We start from the raw sequence: 19,003 nt of genomic DNA on the forward strand, positions 1-19,003 counted from the left end.
GTCCCTAACCCAATCAACAGCAGAGCTATTGATCAATATATGGGTAATTATTGATCAATAACTATAAAAAATTCCTTAAAATTAGGCAGAGGGCTTTATTTGAAAACCAGAGGATGTAGCCTAAGGGTAAGAATGCCACTGATGTGTGTGGTGATTTTGGAGTCCCTCACCCAACCAACAGCAGAGCTATTGATCAATATATGGGTAATTATTGATCAATAATCATAAAAAACATCCTTAAAATTAGGCAGAGGGATTTTTTTGAAAACCAGAGGATGTAGCGTAAGGGGAGGGGTGTCACTGATGTGTGGGGTGACTTTGGAGTCTTTAACCCAACCAAACTCAGAGCTATTGATCAATATATTGGTAAATATTGATCAGTAATCATAAAAAAATCCTTAAAATTTTGCAGAGGGATTTATTTGAAAACCAAAGAATGTAGCATAAGGCGAGGGGTGTCACTGTTGTCTGTGGTGATTTTGGAGTCCCTAACTCAACCAACAGCAGAGCTATTATTCAATATATTGGTAAATTATGGTCAATATGCATTTAAAAAATCCTTAAAATTAGGCAAAGGAATTTATTAGAAAACCAGCAGTTGTTGCATAATTGGGAGTACTTCATTGATGGTTGTAGTGATTTAGGAGGGTTTACCCCAACTCAAAAAGGGGAGCCACTGATTCTTTTTGAGGGTATAAATGATTAACAAGCATTTAAAATAAAGCCCCAAAATTTATCAAAATAATTTATTTAAAAAACGAGTGTTGTAGTGCGATCATGAAAATGTCATGAATGCCCAGTGATTTTGGACTCCTTATATTAAACAATATTGGAGCTATAGATGAATATACAGTTTATTAATGATTTTTAAGTACAAAAATTATCCAAAATTAAACAAACGCTTTTTTTATTCAAAAGCACTGTCCCAATATTGATTATGTTAATGTTTTTGATTTGTTCGTTGAATTCATAATCACAAATTGTGGCGTTATTGTTTTTTTCCCCCTCCTCATCTAGTAATTTGCAGACTGTCCCTTGCGCGCTCGCCCAGCCTCTGCTGCTCATAGAGATCAATTGCGTCTTTTCACCGAAAGAAACGGTTTAAATATTTTACAAATGTCTTTTTTTGACATTGTAGCTGGTAGTCTGTGTTACGAAGGAGGCATAAAGGCGACTTTGGTGTTTCGACGACGTTTTATCTGAGAGGTATTGATCGCGAAAGTCCGAATCTGCCAATATCTTGCCAACTTTACCTAAGTATTCCACGCTGGATTTATTTGGGAGAGCAACACCTGGTTTATTAATTTGAAGGGTGAGTGAAATGCTCTGTTTTTGCTGGAATGTATTCAAGAGTGAATGGCGAATGTTGGATATGTGGTCTCCCTTTTGTGTATTGAAGTAAATTAAAAAAAACAAAAAGTCGACTCTTTATTAGGTTGTCTTGCGAAGAGAAATCTTGGGGTTGCATTGACGGAGAGGTATTTTTATGCATGTCTGTTATTATGGTTGCAGTTTTCAATTGCGTCAAACTGCACTGCATCACACGCTTTTTGCAGAATTTCGTCGGGCATTTTGTGACCTGACACTCACAATATGTTATTATTTTGGTGTCATTAATCTATTCGAAGGAGTTTTTTTTTTATGTTTGTGGTCATATATTAAAACTAACTTTTTTTCCACAAGTAATTTTTATTTTGCTGTAGGCGAGTTGCAGAGCACGTTTTTTCTGTGCTCACGGTTTCGATTTTATTTTATTTGTTTTATATATAGAGTAGTTTTGGCATATTAAATTATATCTCAATGAAAAATGCATTCGTGTATGTATGTATGTATGTATGTATGTATGTATGTACAGTATGTACTGTATATTGACTGTATATTATTCAGTGTATAACAATTTAGTCCTCTAAACCCCAAAACACTTTTTTTTTGTTTTTATTATTCAACTTTAAAATTAGATTTTTGTAGTATTGTTTTGATGAGATGCCTTTTTGGATGAGTGATTAGCATCCACCTCACAATTCTGTAATTAAAACCCAGTCCCAGTCCTTGTGAACCTGGCATGTTCTCTACATTCTTACATATATTTTCTTGGAGTGCACATTCCAAACACCTGCTTCTTGAAAATTGACTTCAGGTGTGAATGTGCGATAGAAAGGTTGTTTTTATATTTGTGCCCTTTCTAGAGTGTGAACCGCCTCTCACCAAAGCGCTATTGAAAATGTATGGGTAGTGATAATGAACTGTACATTATAAAAATTGTGCAATTTGATTATGGTTAAAATAAAGAAAAAATCCGCAGTGGTCCTCCCATGCAACTAAAATGCACATTTGTAGATGACCACGTTGTATGCTACCCTGTCATTTTCTTTGCTGTACTTCCACAAATTGACACAGCACTTGCATTGGAACTTATTAAGTCTATCTACAGAAACATTTTAACCTGTGTTGTTTTCAATTGCAAAACGATATTCGTAGCATGCCTGGCTTTTGTATTCATCTCACCTGAGTGGGCCTGCTCAGAGTCAGTAAAACAAGCGTGGCACAACTTCCAAGCAATTAGCAGATTCCCACCACTTTTTATTTACATGGTCAATTGCAATAGTTGTAAGGGCCCAATCCGCCCCCTTTCACCTGGCATATGTTCAACAAAAAGGAAGGTACATGCGACGCGATGAACCCCCCTGTGCCAGGAATATGTGTGCAGTACTCACAAGCTGTACTGCTGGAAAGCTGCAGGATCAGGTTGCCCATGTCAGCTGCCGTTCCCAGGTCTGTGATAGCTGTTTATTGGCCAAGGCACGGAAACTGCAGCAAAGTGGGAAGCTAGGATTAAACGGGCTGGAACATTTTGAACAAGCAGCTATATTTGACCCATATCTGCTCTTAATGTCCAATATATCTGCCATACTTGTGATTGTCTTACATTTTTTTAAATGCTTGTGACATCTTGGTGTGAGCAAGATGGTGTTACAAAAGGATAGTCAGTGTCATTTTAATGTTTATAATCATTAGCTTCACATTCTGGTGTCAATGATGCTTCATGTTTGCATTTGTTTAACAGACCGTTGGTTAGTTGGCTACTGGGGCTACTTCTTGGTGTAAGCAAGATGTTAGATGTAACAAATGGTAGAATGCCTTTTGATTCTTGGTTAGTGATCCCGAGGCCAGCTAGGTAATTTACCAACTATTTTGTAGTAGCTTGATATAGCTCTCTTTAGGATAAATACAGTATTCTAGATGTGGGAATCTGTGACTGTTGTACAATTCGATTTGATTCATATTTTTTGTGTCGACAATTCGATTTAGATGGATTTTCAATTCAAAACTATTTTTGACTCATCAATTTGATTTGATTAAATAAAAAATGATTTCTTCTTCAATCTATAGATGATCTAAGATACTACTTCAATCTGTTTGCAAGACAAAATAACAAAAAGAGACACATTTTCTTTTATTTAACAATGATTAAGTTTTGATTTGTAAGGGACATGCCTTTTTCCACAAAACCATCATGTGCACAACCGCTACTCTTTGAAGCTATCTGTAAATATAATTTTTATAGCATAAAATAAAATGAGACAAAAATAAAGTGAATCTGTGTTATAAAAAGGTGGATTGATACATTGTAGTTCCAAATATTATGTGAGATATTGTTTCACAAATTAGAAAGTTTAATATTTAACAAGTAAAAAAATGTAAACTTTAAGCAAAAAAAAGTTCAATATCTACGCTCTACTGATTTTGATTACTGCAGGTAATTTGTGGAACTTAACCCCCGATATAAAGAAGAGAACACTGTAGATCATCATAGAGCTTTTCATGTAATGTTTCAAGGTACTGCTTAGCACAGTCATCCCTGCTACAAATCTTTTAATGATGTCATCCTAGCTAATGACATTCAAGACTATGTGTGTCTTCTTCTGCTAGGCCTGACAACAATGTATGAAACAGGAGAGCAGAATGTTCTTTTGGCAGGTGTGCAGCATCACATTTGCATTATTGGTAGTGCTCTAGAGGGGTTTATATCCTTTTTGGTTCATGTAACCTTTGGTGTTAACCTTAGTTGTTGTCTTCCCCAATCTGCTCCACTGTCATATGATGTTCCACCGGGTTCAATTTTGGGGCCCTTTCTGTATTTTATTCTATTTGCCTTAGCCAGGGTTCCATCTTTAGAGAGCATGGTATGTTCTTTCACTGCTACTGTGTGTGGATAATAGTCAGATCGTTGTCCCACTGAGCATAATGGAGACTTTCCCCTTAGCTCTACTTTTGTTCAATCTGTCACTGAACCTTAAGAATTTCAATGAACAGAAAACAGAAGTTATGTTTTGGTTTCTTGTACATCACACCTTATTTGAACCCCGTGGTGCCAACAGTCTTTAAATTGGGTGATTTTTAATTGAACTGGCAAATTAGTACCTAAATCCAGCATTTTCTTTTTTTTTTCATTTTTGGCAACTATCTAAGTCAAAGCCTCTCCCTTTTGAACAGTGCATGCAAACAGTAACATTCATGCATTTTTTGTATCACAGCTGAATTACTATAAGGAAACTAATTAATGTTTTGACCAAATTGAAGTAATGAATGAAGAGACAACATTTTCAACACAATGTAAAAAATTCCATCACTATTTTACTAGCTAAGCTAATGAACGCTGCTACAGCTTATATTAATTTAATGATGCTCAGTTTTCACTGATACTGCATTGCAATTGTTATCCAATTTCTTTTGATGATGATCTAATTCCTGAGTTGAGAAAAATTGAATTATTGAAGGGCCAGACACTACTTGGATTCTAATGTGGACAGTTCTAAAGCTAATTCTGTAGCCAATGCTAGAGAAGTGAGAGTAATGCTAGCATAATAGCCAAAATGCTGCAATGTAGACTCTGGAGGGGTACCACATGTGATTCATCACACAAGCTAACATTTATCCTTTACAGGACTTGAAACTTATGATCCTCATAATGCATCGTGTACTGCTTGCAATCATGCAATGACTCAAAGCGTGGGTAGGAGTGACTGATCTCTGACCAACATGATAAATCCTAATAGGTTCCCATTGGACATTAATCACGCAAGACTAATTGTACTGTATGTGCTGTTTAAGGTGAAGGATCTGTTGTGGTGTGATATGTGCGGCGCATTCACATGAAGTCAGTTCCTCTTTCACATCCGCTAAGAAGCATGGCTTTCTCTCCACACCAGCAGGAGCAAACTGTTCTCTAAGCTTGCAGCTTTGGTAACTGGGGTTATATTTGTCTTTAACACATGTGGGTCACGGGGGCCCCAGTGTGCAAGAGTCAAAAGGGGGAGGAGGGATATTTGAAGGGGTTACAGCACTGACAAGCAATGTGACGTCCATGTTTCCTTTACAAGTTTTTCTGGTGATTGATCTGGAGCCAGACTTTGCTAAGTTGGATCAACACCAAATTGTACACCTCCTGTGTATACTACTATGAAAAAATGTGAGGCCACAGCTAGCATAATTCTTTAAATGAACTTGAGTGGGCATAAAGGTGTCTTAGTGGGTATGATTCCAAATTGTCCTGCAAACACAAGAAGCACTTTTGTACATATCAGTGTTATCTTGTCCTGGACAGTGTCGGACAACTTGTGTGGGCTTTTCTTACTCGCACGGCGCCATTTTGGAACATCAATGGGCTCACTGCATTTTACTCACCACAACTGAGTGTAGACCAGACTCAGGCCTCTCTGCCACACACAAACTGACTCACAGACATCTTCTGTCACGGAACAAGGCGCGACGGAAGGGCTCCTTGGACTAGGCTAAAATGGGTCCAAATTAGCCCCTTTCAAATTGCACCTTCAACGCCATCGCCACAGCCTGGAAAAGGCTTTTTTGTATACAACTTTCCCTCCCCACGGCCACTTCCTGTGGTCACAGAAGACTCCACACTTTCAATTTTGTAGTTTTTTCACGAAACCTTGAATGGTTTCAGTAACACTCTGCATGGTCTCTGCCAGAAGGAAGTTCATGGATCATCCCGAGAATAACTATTCCCAGATTGAAAATACTGTTGAATCAGCTCCCAAACATTTCTGGAACAGTTTCTATAAACTAATTACGCCAATATCTACAATCTGTATGAGAGAGGAAATGCAAGATGGGGATATCCTATTTCATTTATTCTTCATTTGTTGGTACCTCTTGATATCAACTTGCAGTGTGCTATATCATGAACAGCATCAGGCTATGCCATTTCTCTATTCTCAATATCATCGACATCGAAATAAACTGGCGCCCACCTGGCTGCTCAAGACATACCCAGTGATAGTGACATTATTAAATAATTCAAAAGGGATGCTTGATCCAAAGAGATAAATCTGTTACCAGAAGGAAACCTACTTCATGGTTTGGAAAGATTTGTGACCCTAATTTGCCATTTTACTGGAGTCCTTGGAATTTATGTCCATACCTTGGATGAATATGTTGCTGAATATGTATGCACACTGCCAAAAAATGATGCGGAAAAAAAGGCCAAGGGCCTGAGGTTTAATGTTTTAGGACAATTAGTGTGCATCTACTACTTTTTTGCCTGGGTGAAACATTTAGTTACTTGCCAGGCAAAGATTTTAGTTAATAAAAAAAAAATCCCTTTTTAGTTCATAATATGGTACGAAACCTGTGCTTTCATATGAAACACAAAAATTGAATTACCGGTACATTGTTTTCTTTTACTCTATTATGTAATAGTCTACCAAGACACACATCCAACAATTTTTCAATTTTTTCAATTAATTTTTTTATAGACAGCTTCATTGTACACAAAAATGCAGTTTTCCCCCCAAAAATATCAGGACCAATTCAAAAAGTAGAAAACAAATGTATTTTTAATTTTTGTTCTTCAAAACGAAGAAGAAAACAAGTTTGCAGCCCAAAACATTTTGAAACTGTCTGTTCATGAGATACCCATGTATTTTCAAATACAATATTTCAACTTTATAAATCTGAAACTAAGGACATACACTTCTTCTTTTTTGGATTTCAACAACACACAAAAAATCAACTGTTGATACACGCAGTTGATACAGTGCACACAATGTGCTTAATATATAAGCATGTACACAATATATGTGAGATATGTGCTATTTTTGTGCTTTTCAAGCAGAAACAAGTATCTTCCTGGATTCTTAAAAAAATTGAAAATAAGTAGAGCTACATGGTTTTCATTTACTTCATTTGAGAGATTTTATTAAAATTCATGAGATGGCAAAAAGGTCACATTTAAGACTTGGAAATCACTGTACAGAAACACTTACCACACTTTTATTATTATTTTTATTTGTTCACCATTTTATTTGCTCCACTTGTGCCACTGCAATTTGAAAGCAGTGCTGGGCTCCCGCATCTGGTCGTCATCTGGACCTGTGGCTTGTTTGGACTCTCACCAAGCCCGGCTCAGCCAGAGTCACGGAGGCTTTAATGCTGATGTCAGCAGACTTTAAGCAGAAGTCACTCAGAAAATGCACAGCTTTGAACAAGGAAACTATGTATTGTTGGGTTTAAAATGAGCGTGGGATGCTGAACTTTAACGTTCATCGAACTTAAAACTCATCCGGATGAAATGTTTCAGAAATCCCGGGCCGATGTACACTGAACGTCATGTATGTTTGTTTTGGACTCTTGGCAGGTTTGAGTTGCCGTGATGGATGAGCAGTCCCACGGCAGTCCCCAGCATGGCGGGTTGCAAACCAACCTGGAGGTCCACCAGGAGAGGCAGGGTGTTGTCAGGTGCGGTTGGCTCAGAAAGCAAGGTGGTTTTGTCAAGACGTGGCACAACCGTTGGTTTGTTCTGCGAGGGGACCAGCTCTTCTATTACAAAGACGAGGATGAGAGCAAGTCCCTGGTAAGGATGACAACTCAATAATCATGGCAACTGACAACCTGTTTACATTAACTCATTTACTGCCAATTACGGCTATTGACGTCAAAGAGACTTTACTGGTTTGGACGTTAAAAAAAAAAAATCCCGACCATTGAAACTCAAAGGACCTTTTTGGTCCATAGCATAGTTTAAAAAAGAATTTTGAGCCGACTTCAAATACATGACAAACACTAAAACATTTTGTTCTAGTTCTGTCTCTGATTCCTATTCAGTGTTTGCCAATCAGTGCATATGTGAAGTTAGAGCCCAGTGACTCATGCAGACAACAACGAGGCAATCTCTTTACTGACTGTAACCAGGCAGCTGTTTGCTGCGAGTATGCAAAGACTGAACAAAGACGCAGACAGACACATTTTTGATTCTCATGACAAAGCAAAATGTAGCCAGAAATGGATTTATAATTGTTTCCAAGCGTTAAGTTAAACAAGACTTGTTCTTTTTCAACATATCGGTGCTTCCTTTACTAAAGCTGAATTTTCCAGTACTGTATTGCCGATTTCTGTCATTTATGTTAGCGGTGCTAATTAGATCATAATACAAAATTATACTCGACCAGTTACTAAAGCATATCTAGATAGCAAGCTATGATATGCTGTGAGCACGTAATTATCAATCGTAGTAATCATTATCATTCGAGATGTCTCACAAGATTAATTTCACAAGAATGACACAAAACGAAATGTTGGCAAAATTTGCATGGCAAAATGATACTGGATATTTTCTAAATAAATGTTCCAATTTCCAAAGTATTCCTTTTATTGAGACCAAAAGCAACTTAGTTTGCAAACACCTTTACAGTCACATCACAAGTTATAACTAGGTCTGTACAACCTACATTTATTTTACTTCCCCTCTCAAAGAGATTAATGCTGAAAACAGTTTTGAAATTTTTTATATTGGTCTCTTTTTTTATCACTAAAACCTTGCATTTGCACAAGGGGATGTTTGTAGTTTTTTGTATCCACTGCTCATAGAAACACAAAGATCCGTTTTAGTCAACACCTAATAAAAGTTTTGATTTCATAACAAAGGCCATGAATGTTGACAGTATTTTTTGTAAAGGCAGAAGAGAACTGTTGTTGTACCTTCTACACAATGTTGTGTTTTTGTATTGCTCCCTGGCCTTAATTTAAACAATGACGAACAAACTATGCTCCGACGTATCTTAGGGAATCACCAGTGGCATTTACTGTCGGTGTTCGACAATAACAAATGGCGAGAAGCCATTGTCGCTTTTTAGGGGTTGTGTTGTGTCCCATGCGCTTGGGCAGCCAAACCTCTCTGAGCAACGCCTGGAATCTCAAGAATGGCAGCCTGATGGAAGCGCGAGGTCACAAGCATGCGTAGGGTAACGGCACGTGTGGGCTTCGCGTCGACATGCCAACTGCCTGCCCTCACTCGTCCACTCAGTCGCGCGTCACTCACACTCAAATTTCATCGTACGCAGACTATAAACAATGGTGGCATTCAGCAGCCGCCGTGATTATTGAATATAAACCGCCCGTGCCTGTGACAGTGAATTACAGTATTGTTCACAAATGTGCTTGAAGTTATTATGTATTGTGCTTGAAAAGACAACACAAGAAGGTCTCATAGGGAGGAAATCTTTTTTTCAACCTTAACATTTTGCTGTGCTACAGTAAATGAGTTGCAATACTCAATGATATTCACGTCGGTGTTTGACCTTCAGCATGAACGTCATTTGTGAACATGACATGGGGCCCCATTAGTACAACCTCAGTGTGTATTACATGGCCGCTTGCCACCTGATGCATCATCGCATTGCAGTTGGCAGCAGTGCACAGAATGAAAGCGGTCCATCTTACTCCCACGTTATTCTTCACACGTAGCCCAAATACAGACTGCAAGTGCTCTGTAACGGTCTGCATGTCCAGCAACTGATGAATGGAAAAGTCCATCAGCCTCCTTCGCGTTCTGTTTTTTAAATCACATTTGATTTCCATTACCTCAGGTAGGAACAGCCCAGCTGTGGGAATTTTGAGGAATGTGCGCAAGTGACTTTCACAGAGAACCCTTTGAACAGTTGTTCTTTAACTGGATATCCTTGGATAACTGTTGTACTACCTAAGTCTCTGTCATGGATTTTCTTATTTCTTTCGTAATTGTACAGTTCGGTAATTAAAACTCTTCTAAGGTATTGTATTTAATAATTATATGTACTGTACACCAGAGCTACTGAATGAAAGAATAGACTCTCTCTTTTCAACAAGAATTATTATCTATTCTCTTATAATCCGCAGTAGAACAAAGGGGACACAAACTGTGCTGATATCATATCTAAAATGGGACATTGATGCTATCTACCGGTGGTTTTGCATCAGTAAAGTTGATGAAAAATGACAAGCATACTCATCAATCGCAGCAAGCGAGTTACTGTATGCTGTAGATCAAATAACTGGTTTGGTAAAGCTAAGAAAAAAGAATGAACGTGTGTTTGTGTGTGTGTGTGTGTGTACAGTATATATGTGTGTATATATATATATATATATATATATATATATATATATATATATGTATGTGTGTGTGTGTGTGTGTGTGTGTGTGTGTGTGTGTGTGCATATAATATAATATCCACGTGTGCGTGTGTGTGTGTGTATGTTTCGTCCTTCATTAACAAGGTCAAACAAAGACATTGAGACAAGTGGCACTCAAATGTTGAATGAGTTCTCATTAAGGAGATCAAAAATGTTTTTTATTTTTTTATTTTTTATTTTTTTATTTATTTATTTATTTATTGGCAAGGCCAAAGCAAGAATTTACATGGCCCACAGTGGACAAGACATTTTTCATAAATGTGTTTTGGATACTCAAAGCCATTGATAACCAGCAATGATGCATTCTAACTTTTCAACCATAATGTTTTTGATCACAACTTTACCAAGGACTGTTTAAAAGAATGATAACAGAAGAAAACAGGACCTCACTGACACTGGCATCTCCAGAGCTCCCACTGGGCTTTACTTCCTGACTCTGTAAAACCATTGAGGCAGGACACCAGTAATTAGCAGATAAAAAGGAGGCTTAGTGGTCATCAATCGGCTAATGCGTAACAATCTGATTTGCAGTAGAACAACTCTTATTAATGGATTTCTTTTTGCAACTTGGAATCTCAAAGAAAGTCCTTGGCTGGATTGCTTGTCTTGCATCTTGATTATTATATCTCCCTATGAGGAACAGCTCCTGGAGTGGGTGTAACATTAGCCATGCCACAAGTCAATATTATGTTGGAAAATGACTGACTACAGTCTTTTCCCCATTCATCTGGATTTGATACAGGCATTTTTACAAATTCTTCAAGATTTTTAGGGAATAGAACATCTTTATTCATACATTCTCATTACTCGACCTTGACAGAGGTCTGCCCTCAACAGCTTACAGCAGCTGTGTACTGCCGCCAAGGTTGTTGTTTTCGTAACATCTGTTAAATTGTTATTTATATATAAGTATCATCATTTTTTAAGACCATTAAACATTCATTTAGTTTTATCAACATAACAGCCCAATGAGGAAAGTTTGAATTTCCAAGTGGTGAGTTTGTCACCCCTTGTCTTGAAGTTTCTGGTTGTGTTAGAATGATGCAAAATGTGGGGTTTTCATGTTTTCCCCCTGCTTCTGTAGATTTTCTTCGGGTTCTTTGGTTTCCTTGCACATTCCAAAAATACGCATGGTAGGCACATTGAACTCTAAATTGTCCTTAGTTGTGTTTGTGAGGTCCGAGTTATGATGATTGTTTGGCTTTGTTCGTCTTTGTGAGCCTGTGATTGACTGGCACCAGTTCAGGGTTTACCCCGCCTAATGCCCCAAGACAGCTGGGATAGGCTCCAGCATGCCTGCGGTCTTTGTGAGGATAATGGATGGATGGATTGGTGGTACAGTTAAATGCATATATCAGTCTTGCCAAAATAAGATTACATTCATGAAATTTTACATATCTGTGGTCCAAGAAAAATCATATGTATAAACCTCAGAGGAGCACAACTTGTAACGATAATGAGAATGTTGGGCTGGAGATGACCGTTGGTTCTGATAGGCTGCAGAAACCGAATATGCACCGCAGGAATTCAGTTAATGTGAGCAGGAAATCTATAAGGATAAAAAGCCCTCACTTTGAAATGTGTACACTGCATGATTTCTGAAGCACTAACCTAGCTAAAATTCCCACGTTATGAAAACAAAACATCCCTTAATTACGTCTTGCAGTTTTGTCTCCAGTGTTTGTATTTTTGGACTTTGTCATTATAGCATTCCCCCTTAAATGACTGTTCCAACATAGCAACAATATACAGACATTGAAAAAAAAAAGTTGGTCTTTGTGGCGGGGCTTGAGCATTGCAAACAAAAGGCCACCACGGGAGATGTCAGTAGGAGCTGTGGTTAAAAAGTATGGAACAACTCATGCCAGCTCAGTACTAAAAGGCACACCCACAAGTGCAATGAAGACCTCCTTTGTTTCCTGCTGGGTAAAAATGCCATCACAATGAAAGTTAAATGCAAAAAACGTTGGCTGTGTTCATCAGTACATTTTTGCAGATGACGACCACATGAAACATTCCATTTCTGTGTGGGTTTTTACAGCCGTTTTACTCTGATGTCACCTCATCTGGGGCCTCAGGTATGATTTCCACTAGGTCCCACTTGTCACAGTTACGGCCCATTAAAACGCCCGGAACTAGCTCGGACTCCCCTCTGATCTTGTTAATGCTGTCACTGACCCACAGCTTGTCTTCATTAGCATGAACCTTGCTAATGACCTCTATCGATTTGGCACCATAGGGTCTTTTAAAACTCACACTTCAGTCCAAATGACCATAAAGTAGGTCAGAACTTAATCCGGACTGTTTTGGTTCAAAACACTCACAGCATGGGACTGAAATTTCGTTTTGTTCTTCTTCCGCAGGGAGCTATTTTCCTGCCTGGCAACAAAGTTACAGAGCATCCAAGCAGCGGCGATGAAGCGGGAAAATATCTCTTTGAGGTCGTTCCAGGTAGGACAGAACCATCCAAGTCATTTAAGTGAATTTATTAAGGAGCAATGTTAATGGAATTTTTAGAAGAATGGAGGAGAGCTCGCTTGGATCCCTCCAGTAGATAGGGCTATGACTCTCTAATCTTTTAAAATATGGTATACATACATGTGTGTGTGTGTAAAGCACATACAGTCTTTTTGTATTATGAATCTTTCTAAAGTTTGTTTATTCTTTGATCTGAGAAGTGAAACTGCATTAGGTCACACCCAATGTCATTTAAGTAATAGGCTGAGTGTGGCCCAATATTACAGTCAGGAACATGCATTCAACAGGGTGAGAGCAACTGACTATATCGTTAAAAAGAGAAAAGTGATCGCGTCTTCAGTCTCACTTCCTTCTTTCCAGGTGTCACAATATATCATGTACTTCCTACGCTTGTTTGGGATTGAATGTTGCTGGCGTCAGGCCGTAGTCTCCTATTAACAAATGTGGTCAATTTTATTTATTTTCTACAATCTAGACTATAATATCACTCTGTTTCCATTTGATGTTGTTCTATATACAAATTACTGCCCAATCTATGCCCATCCATTTGAAAATAGTTAAATCACCTTGATAATACAATGAAAAATGATTTAGCAAACATGCACTTTTTTTATTTCCTGAAAATGGATTGGCCTCACCCTCATACTTGATATTGTGTATTCCCATATTTCTAGCAATTTTCATGACTTCAATCTGACAGTTGTCCACTGCAGAGTACCAGCTTTACTCAGTTCTTCTACTTGTTTAGGCTTGGATCAGTCAGATTTGCAGATGAAAATGTACTGATGCTCACATGCCCCACATTCAGGTCCTCCCTCAGCAAACTGTTTACGCCATACCGAATCCAGAAAACATGTCTTGTTATGAAGAGGTGAATAAAGAAGTCTCAGAAAAGCGGGACTGAAAGGAAAAAGCACAACACATTTATTCCACTGCTCTGCTGCCGTGCAGAACACAGAACGGGAAGTGATGAGGGCGGTGGGAGGGTGTGTGGAAGGGATGGTGGTTTATGTTGATGACTTTCTGAGGAAAAGGGAGAAAGTTGTACAGAGATGTCTGTTGTCTCGCAGCGAGATGTCGCCCGAGGCTGGATTCAATCCGTTTTGTGTTTTTTTTACTTTTTCAGCAAAGTTTTAGAAAAGTTCTTCAAATTCACCTGCACTTGCTTGTTTTCTCCCCCTGTGTATGTTCCTCTCATCTTTCCTCATCTCCTTCCCACATCTGGATACGTGTTTAATGTGTATGCATTTCAAGGCAGGAGAACGTGTTTCTCAGAGAAGCAAATATTTAGACTACAATCCCATTTGAGTCTTTATCCAGCCACCAACTGTCTGCAGGGCACCGATGCAACCGTGACATTCTCGTCGTGTTGGAACAAGCGGGCCAGATGTTGAGCTAAAAGGGGAAGGCATTGGATGTGTACAGTAAGCTTACAGCATACCTTCACATGTTACAAACGTTTTGCACTAGCAAAGTCTTCCAAAGCCTTGCTCAACCTTTGAACCAAAAATGACTTATTCATCCTTTTTTTTACACTGCCTTTACAAGCCCGTGTTTGGTAATGTTTTTTTTTTTTCAAAGGTAGCGTCACTAAACCTTTTTACACTTTTAAAAGGCCGTCTAACTATTTTTTTTTTATTTAGGCAATCTAATTTATTTAAAAAGTCAAATAAAAAAATACAATAATGATTTAAGGGAGAGGCCATTTTGCAACAGCAGTCAAATAAGGGCAAACATCGTTGACTCTTCTCTTTCACAAATGCAATATTAATCAGAAAGCAGTGTTTTAACTAGTGGGGGCATGTAGAACTTATTAAACTAAAGATTTTTTTTTTTAATGGACTATCCATTTAAGTGGCATCAACTTTTTGTGGGGGAGGTAAAAGCATAAGCCCCTTTTACTCTGCTTAAAAAATACTGACTTCTTGCCCTGTGCTGTTGAAAGATGTTTCTTGACTTGTTCCTGACTTGAATAATGGCAAGTGTTACAACTGACTCGTATTACTTATACTCTGCCTGTAAATGTTGCCATTTTTCTGTCTTTATCATCTGTGCTGTAGCTCATTGACATGGAAAATGGTATTTGCGACGAGAACAACTCTGCAAACCTCTTCCTTTTGATGTAGTATTATTAGAACCATTACAGAGGCATGAACTTGCCTGTGTAAGGGAATTCTGCAATGGTAAACCATATGGTATAAGGTTTTTCACAAGACACAAACTTCTCTCGCCATCTAAATATCAGATTATAGACTGCTTGCTGTCTCTAAAAGGCAAAATCAGTTTGATACCAGATGTTTGATGTACTGTTAAGAGGTGTGACTTTAATCTGCACATATCTGAATCCTGCATCAGAACATCCCACTGATAGGGATCAGGGATAGTAGTCTTATCTGGTTCATCTGTCCAGGAATGTCAGGTATCCTACGGCTCAGACTAAGAATAAGCAGCAACAGTCTTTTTCCTGAGGGAGACATATTGTGCTTTTTTTGCCCCATACATTTTAAAGCAGTTAGCAGGTGCTTAAAATGTAAAGCCATTATTTTTTTTTCTATTTCACAATAGTATGGTCTCTGCCAGTGATCCTCATTCTGTTTTGTGTCACAAACTAGTTGAGACACGTGTATTTTTTTTTTTTTTTGCCGACGGACTGCATTATTGCTCTTAAATTTCCAGTTTTGAAGCATTGGTACTAAAAACAAATAGCGGCAGAGCTACATTTAACATAACTGATGATGATCTGATGATATTTGGCATTTGATATAAAATTGGTAATTGACTGCAATGCCATAATTTTTCTGAGCGATCAATTGATGTCTGATAGATTTCCGCAAATTCTGAGTTGTATGAATGTTATGAGGGACAACATTATGCCTTTTATTTGCACAAGTGCCACTTTGCTTTATAGAGTTGTGGGAATGTTTGCTCGTTGAACAGTTCCTTATTTGCCGTTTTTACTTTGTGCTGTAAATTGTTTTACCTACGATATAGTTAGATTCAGTAAGATATGTTGCATGCCTTATTTCAGTCTACAGTTGCGACCCTTTGACATGAGGGTGTGTGTGTGTAATCCATCAAAAGGTCAATTTTCATAATATGTTCCCTTTAAACAAGATTCTAATCTTGTTATTTATTAACCATTTGAAAACGATGTTATTAATCAGTACAGGAATCCTTTGCTGCTGTTTTGTCCAGACGACATGATGATTAAAGCCCAAAGGTTTTTTCTGTGTCTGATCTGAGTTCACTGTCACCATGTTCCCCCTCTTTCCTTTCCCATTCCTCGATCCATGAGAAGCCTTTGTGGGTCACGTTGATGTGCGTAGGCGAGCAATAAAATCTGTTTACGAGGAGAGGTTGGAAAGTTACAAGTCTCTCCTGTGTCCAAGGTTTTCCAACATTTAAATCGGTTAAAGTAAGCCTCATTTTTAAGAGCTTTAGATTAAGTGAGGCTACAGGAGTGGTCAAAAAAAAAGGCGAGTCTGGCCCCTTGTGGACATGTTAGGTACTCCAGCATTTATACGAAGAAAAGCAAACCAAATGAGGGAATCTCATGCCGTTTTTATACAATATAAAATACAAAGAGTAGCAACCATATTGGATTAATCAAGGAGGTAGGTCAGTATTGAACATTTCACAATTTCAACATCAAATGGTATCCAAGTGTGGATGTGTATTTTTGAATCATATACGCATATGCTTTCCTGTGATTAAAATGCGTAGGTTAATAGATTGATGCACCAGTGGAGTCATCAAACAAGCATATTAATCACTGTGCTTCTGACGTTTCAGTGTCACACCACGTGTGGATGAATAAATAAGTCACGATACATTGCTCACACACCACCACTCAATTTATCAACACGGATGGATGCTGACTTAAAGAGATAGTGTGCAAGATTTAGACCGTTTTTCATAACGGACAACAGGAGGTGTTGCAGGTGCTGCATTTACCATTGACAAGCATGGTTGCCTCCGGAGAAGTGCCACCCCCCATGTAATATAATTTAATGATAACTAGGCCGATGATTAAATCCAAAACATTGAAACATGAAAAATTGTCTAAATCTTACACACAGTCCCTTAAAGCAAACATGGGATTTTGCATATGATTGGATGGACAAATTTTTCATTTTAAACCCACTCCACTTTGTTAAGATTACAATTATATGTTTATTAGTGTTTTTAAGATATTAAAAATCTTAATTTAATCACAAAAATTTCCATAATTTGTCAGGACTAATTTTTCAGCAGATAATTCCGATGAAGCTGGTAAACTGTATTTACTTGAGTAAAAGCTTGGAATTAACATTAAATAAAAAAATATTTAATGGATGGGAGGTTGGTTTTGACTTTTAATAGCCTTCTTTGTTCCTTTAATACAAATGTTTTCCTTGAACAAATCTAACAAATCTAATTCATTGTTACAGGCTTGCAGGATTTGCATTTTTTTTTTTCAAGTTCCGTCACGCAACTTTAGAAAGTCTATCACTGAAAATTGAAACAACTGAGATTGGCTTTTGTCACAGTTGCAGGCCTTGGCAGCATTGCAATTACCTTAATGTATGTCAATGCAAATGTGTTTACATACATACATGCAGGTGTGACACAAGCAGTATGCGAGTTAGCAGCTGCATGCGTTCTCAATAACAAGGCGTGATGAAGTGATCTACCATAATTAGTGTTCCCTCTGTGTGTTGTAAATCTGTGAAGCGGAATTTGAGCTGTGGTGGCAAGTTGTGAAATTGATTTTGTGGATATCACATCTTCCTGCATTTGAAGTGTGCGGTGCACGCGTGAAATTTACAAGTCGGCATGCTCAGTAAAGACTCAAGACATATCTGGCAGCAATGGTTTTGGAGCGCCAACTGCTACTAATTAACAAGGCAGACGTGGCTTTAAGATAACCTCATCTGGCAACACGCGTAATTATGCTCTGCTGCTGTCTTATTTACAAACTTCCAGCCACAACATTCCTTTTAATAACATTATTTAGGAGTGCCCTCATATTAGTTTTGTACTATTGCTACTAACATTATTATGACCACAACATAGGTCACAGGTCACAACAGCGTTTTACATTTTCTGTTCAGGAAAGTATTTGAAGTAATATGAACTTGAAATAAGAAAAAAAAAAAAAAGAGAAGATATTCACATTTTCTCTCTTTGCATATACATTTGACTAATTCTACTCCAAAGACATATTTTCATATATTTCAAGAGTCCTGACATTCAATCCCAGGTGTTGTTTTAAAAATACTTTTTCCATGTTTTTATTATATATATATATATATATATATATATATATATATATATATATATATATATATATATATATATATATATATATAATTTTTTTTTTTGGGCTAAATGTCGGTTTGAACATGTGTAGTACTAAATAAATGTACTAAAGTAATAGATTATTTTAGGTACGTGCAGTTTTTAAGTTTTGAATTAATCAAAGTAATTAGTTACTTAATTTAGTTCCAACCATTTTAGATACTTCTTTAGTCAAACAATTTAAAAAAATTTGAAATAAAATAGATAGCTATTATTTCACTGTTTTAGTGAGAAGCTATTTAAATTTAGGGGAATATGCATTGCAGATCAAAATTTGTTTTTTTATTTGGATAATTTTCTTTTTTTAAGCAGAGGTTTCAAACCTGCAGCCTCACCATTTTTACTTTGCCATTGCCCTTGGAGATTTGTGTTTTTGTACGTAGGGATTTTAAAGATTTTAAAGATTTTAGCACTCATGTGCTAATTCTGATGTGAGACCAAGTGGAAGGATAAAATATGCTGTACTTTTTTTCTACGTTCTTTAAACTTTTTTTTATTGTTGCTTTTTTTCTGCAAAATATATTTTTCACAACACAGTTAAGCTAGATTTTTTTTTTTTTTATGGCTTCTTTAAATGAGACAAAAATATGTCATTTTTAGGGAAATTGTCCATACAATGTTCTTGGGGTTTGGGTTGATGTGGTTGATGTTGGGAAAAATCCATTTATTTCTTCTCATTCGTGTTCCGATAAAGTGCATTCCAGATCGTCTTCTTCCT

At 37.4% G+C, this 19,003-nt stretch overlaps 1 protein-coding gene across 1 annotated transcript in view; it reads left to right on the forward strand.

The window, feature by feature from the left end:
• The first annotated feature begins 1,044 nt into the window (after nucleotides 1-1,044).
• Nucleotides 1,045-19,003, forward strand: part of arhgap24 (Rho GTPase activating protein 24) — a 39,418-nt gene continuing 21,459 nt past the window's right edge. The window contains exons 1-3 of the mRNA XM_088435790.1: nucleotides 1,045-1,312; nucleotides 7,658-7,873; nucleotides 12,831-12,918. Of these exons, the coding sequence (XP_088291916.1) occupies nucleotides 7,673-7,873; nucleotides 12,831-12,918 (289 nt within the window). The 5' untranslated portion in view covers nucleotides 1,045-1,312; nucleotides 7,658-7,672. The remainder of the gene's footprint in view (nucleotides 1,313-7,657; nucleotides 7,874-12,830; nucleotides 12,919-19,003) is intronic.

This window comes from Hippichthys cyanospilos, chromosome 15 (assembly GCF_059441005.1).
Source record: "Hippichthys cyanospilos isolate Australia breed blue-spotted pipefish chromosome 15, RoL_Hcya_1.0, whole genome shotgun sequence".
NCBI lineage: Eukaryota > Metazoa > Chordata > Actinopteri > Syngnathiformes > Syngnathidae > Hippichthys > Hippichthys cyanospilos.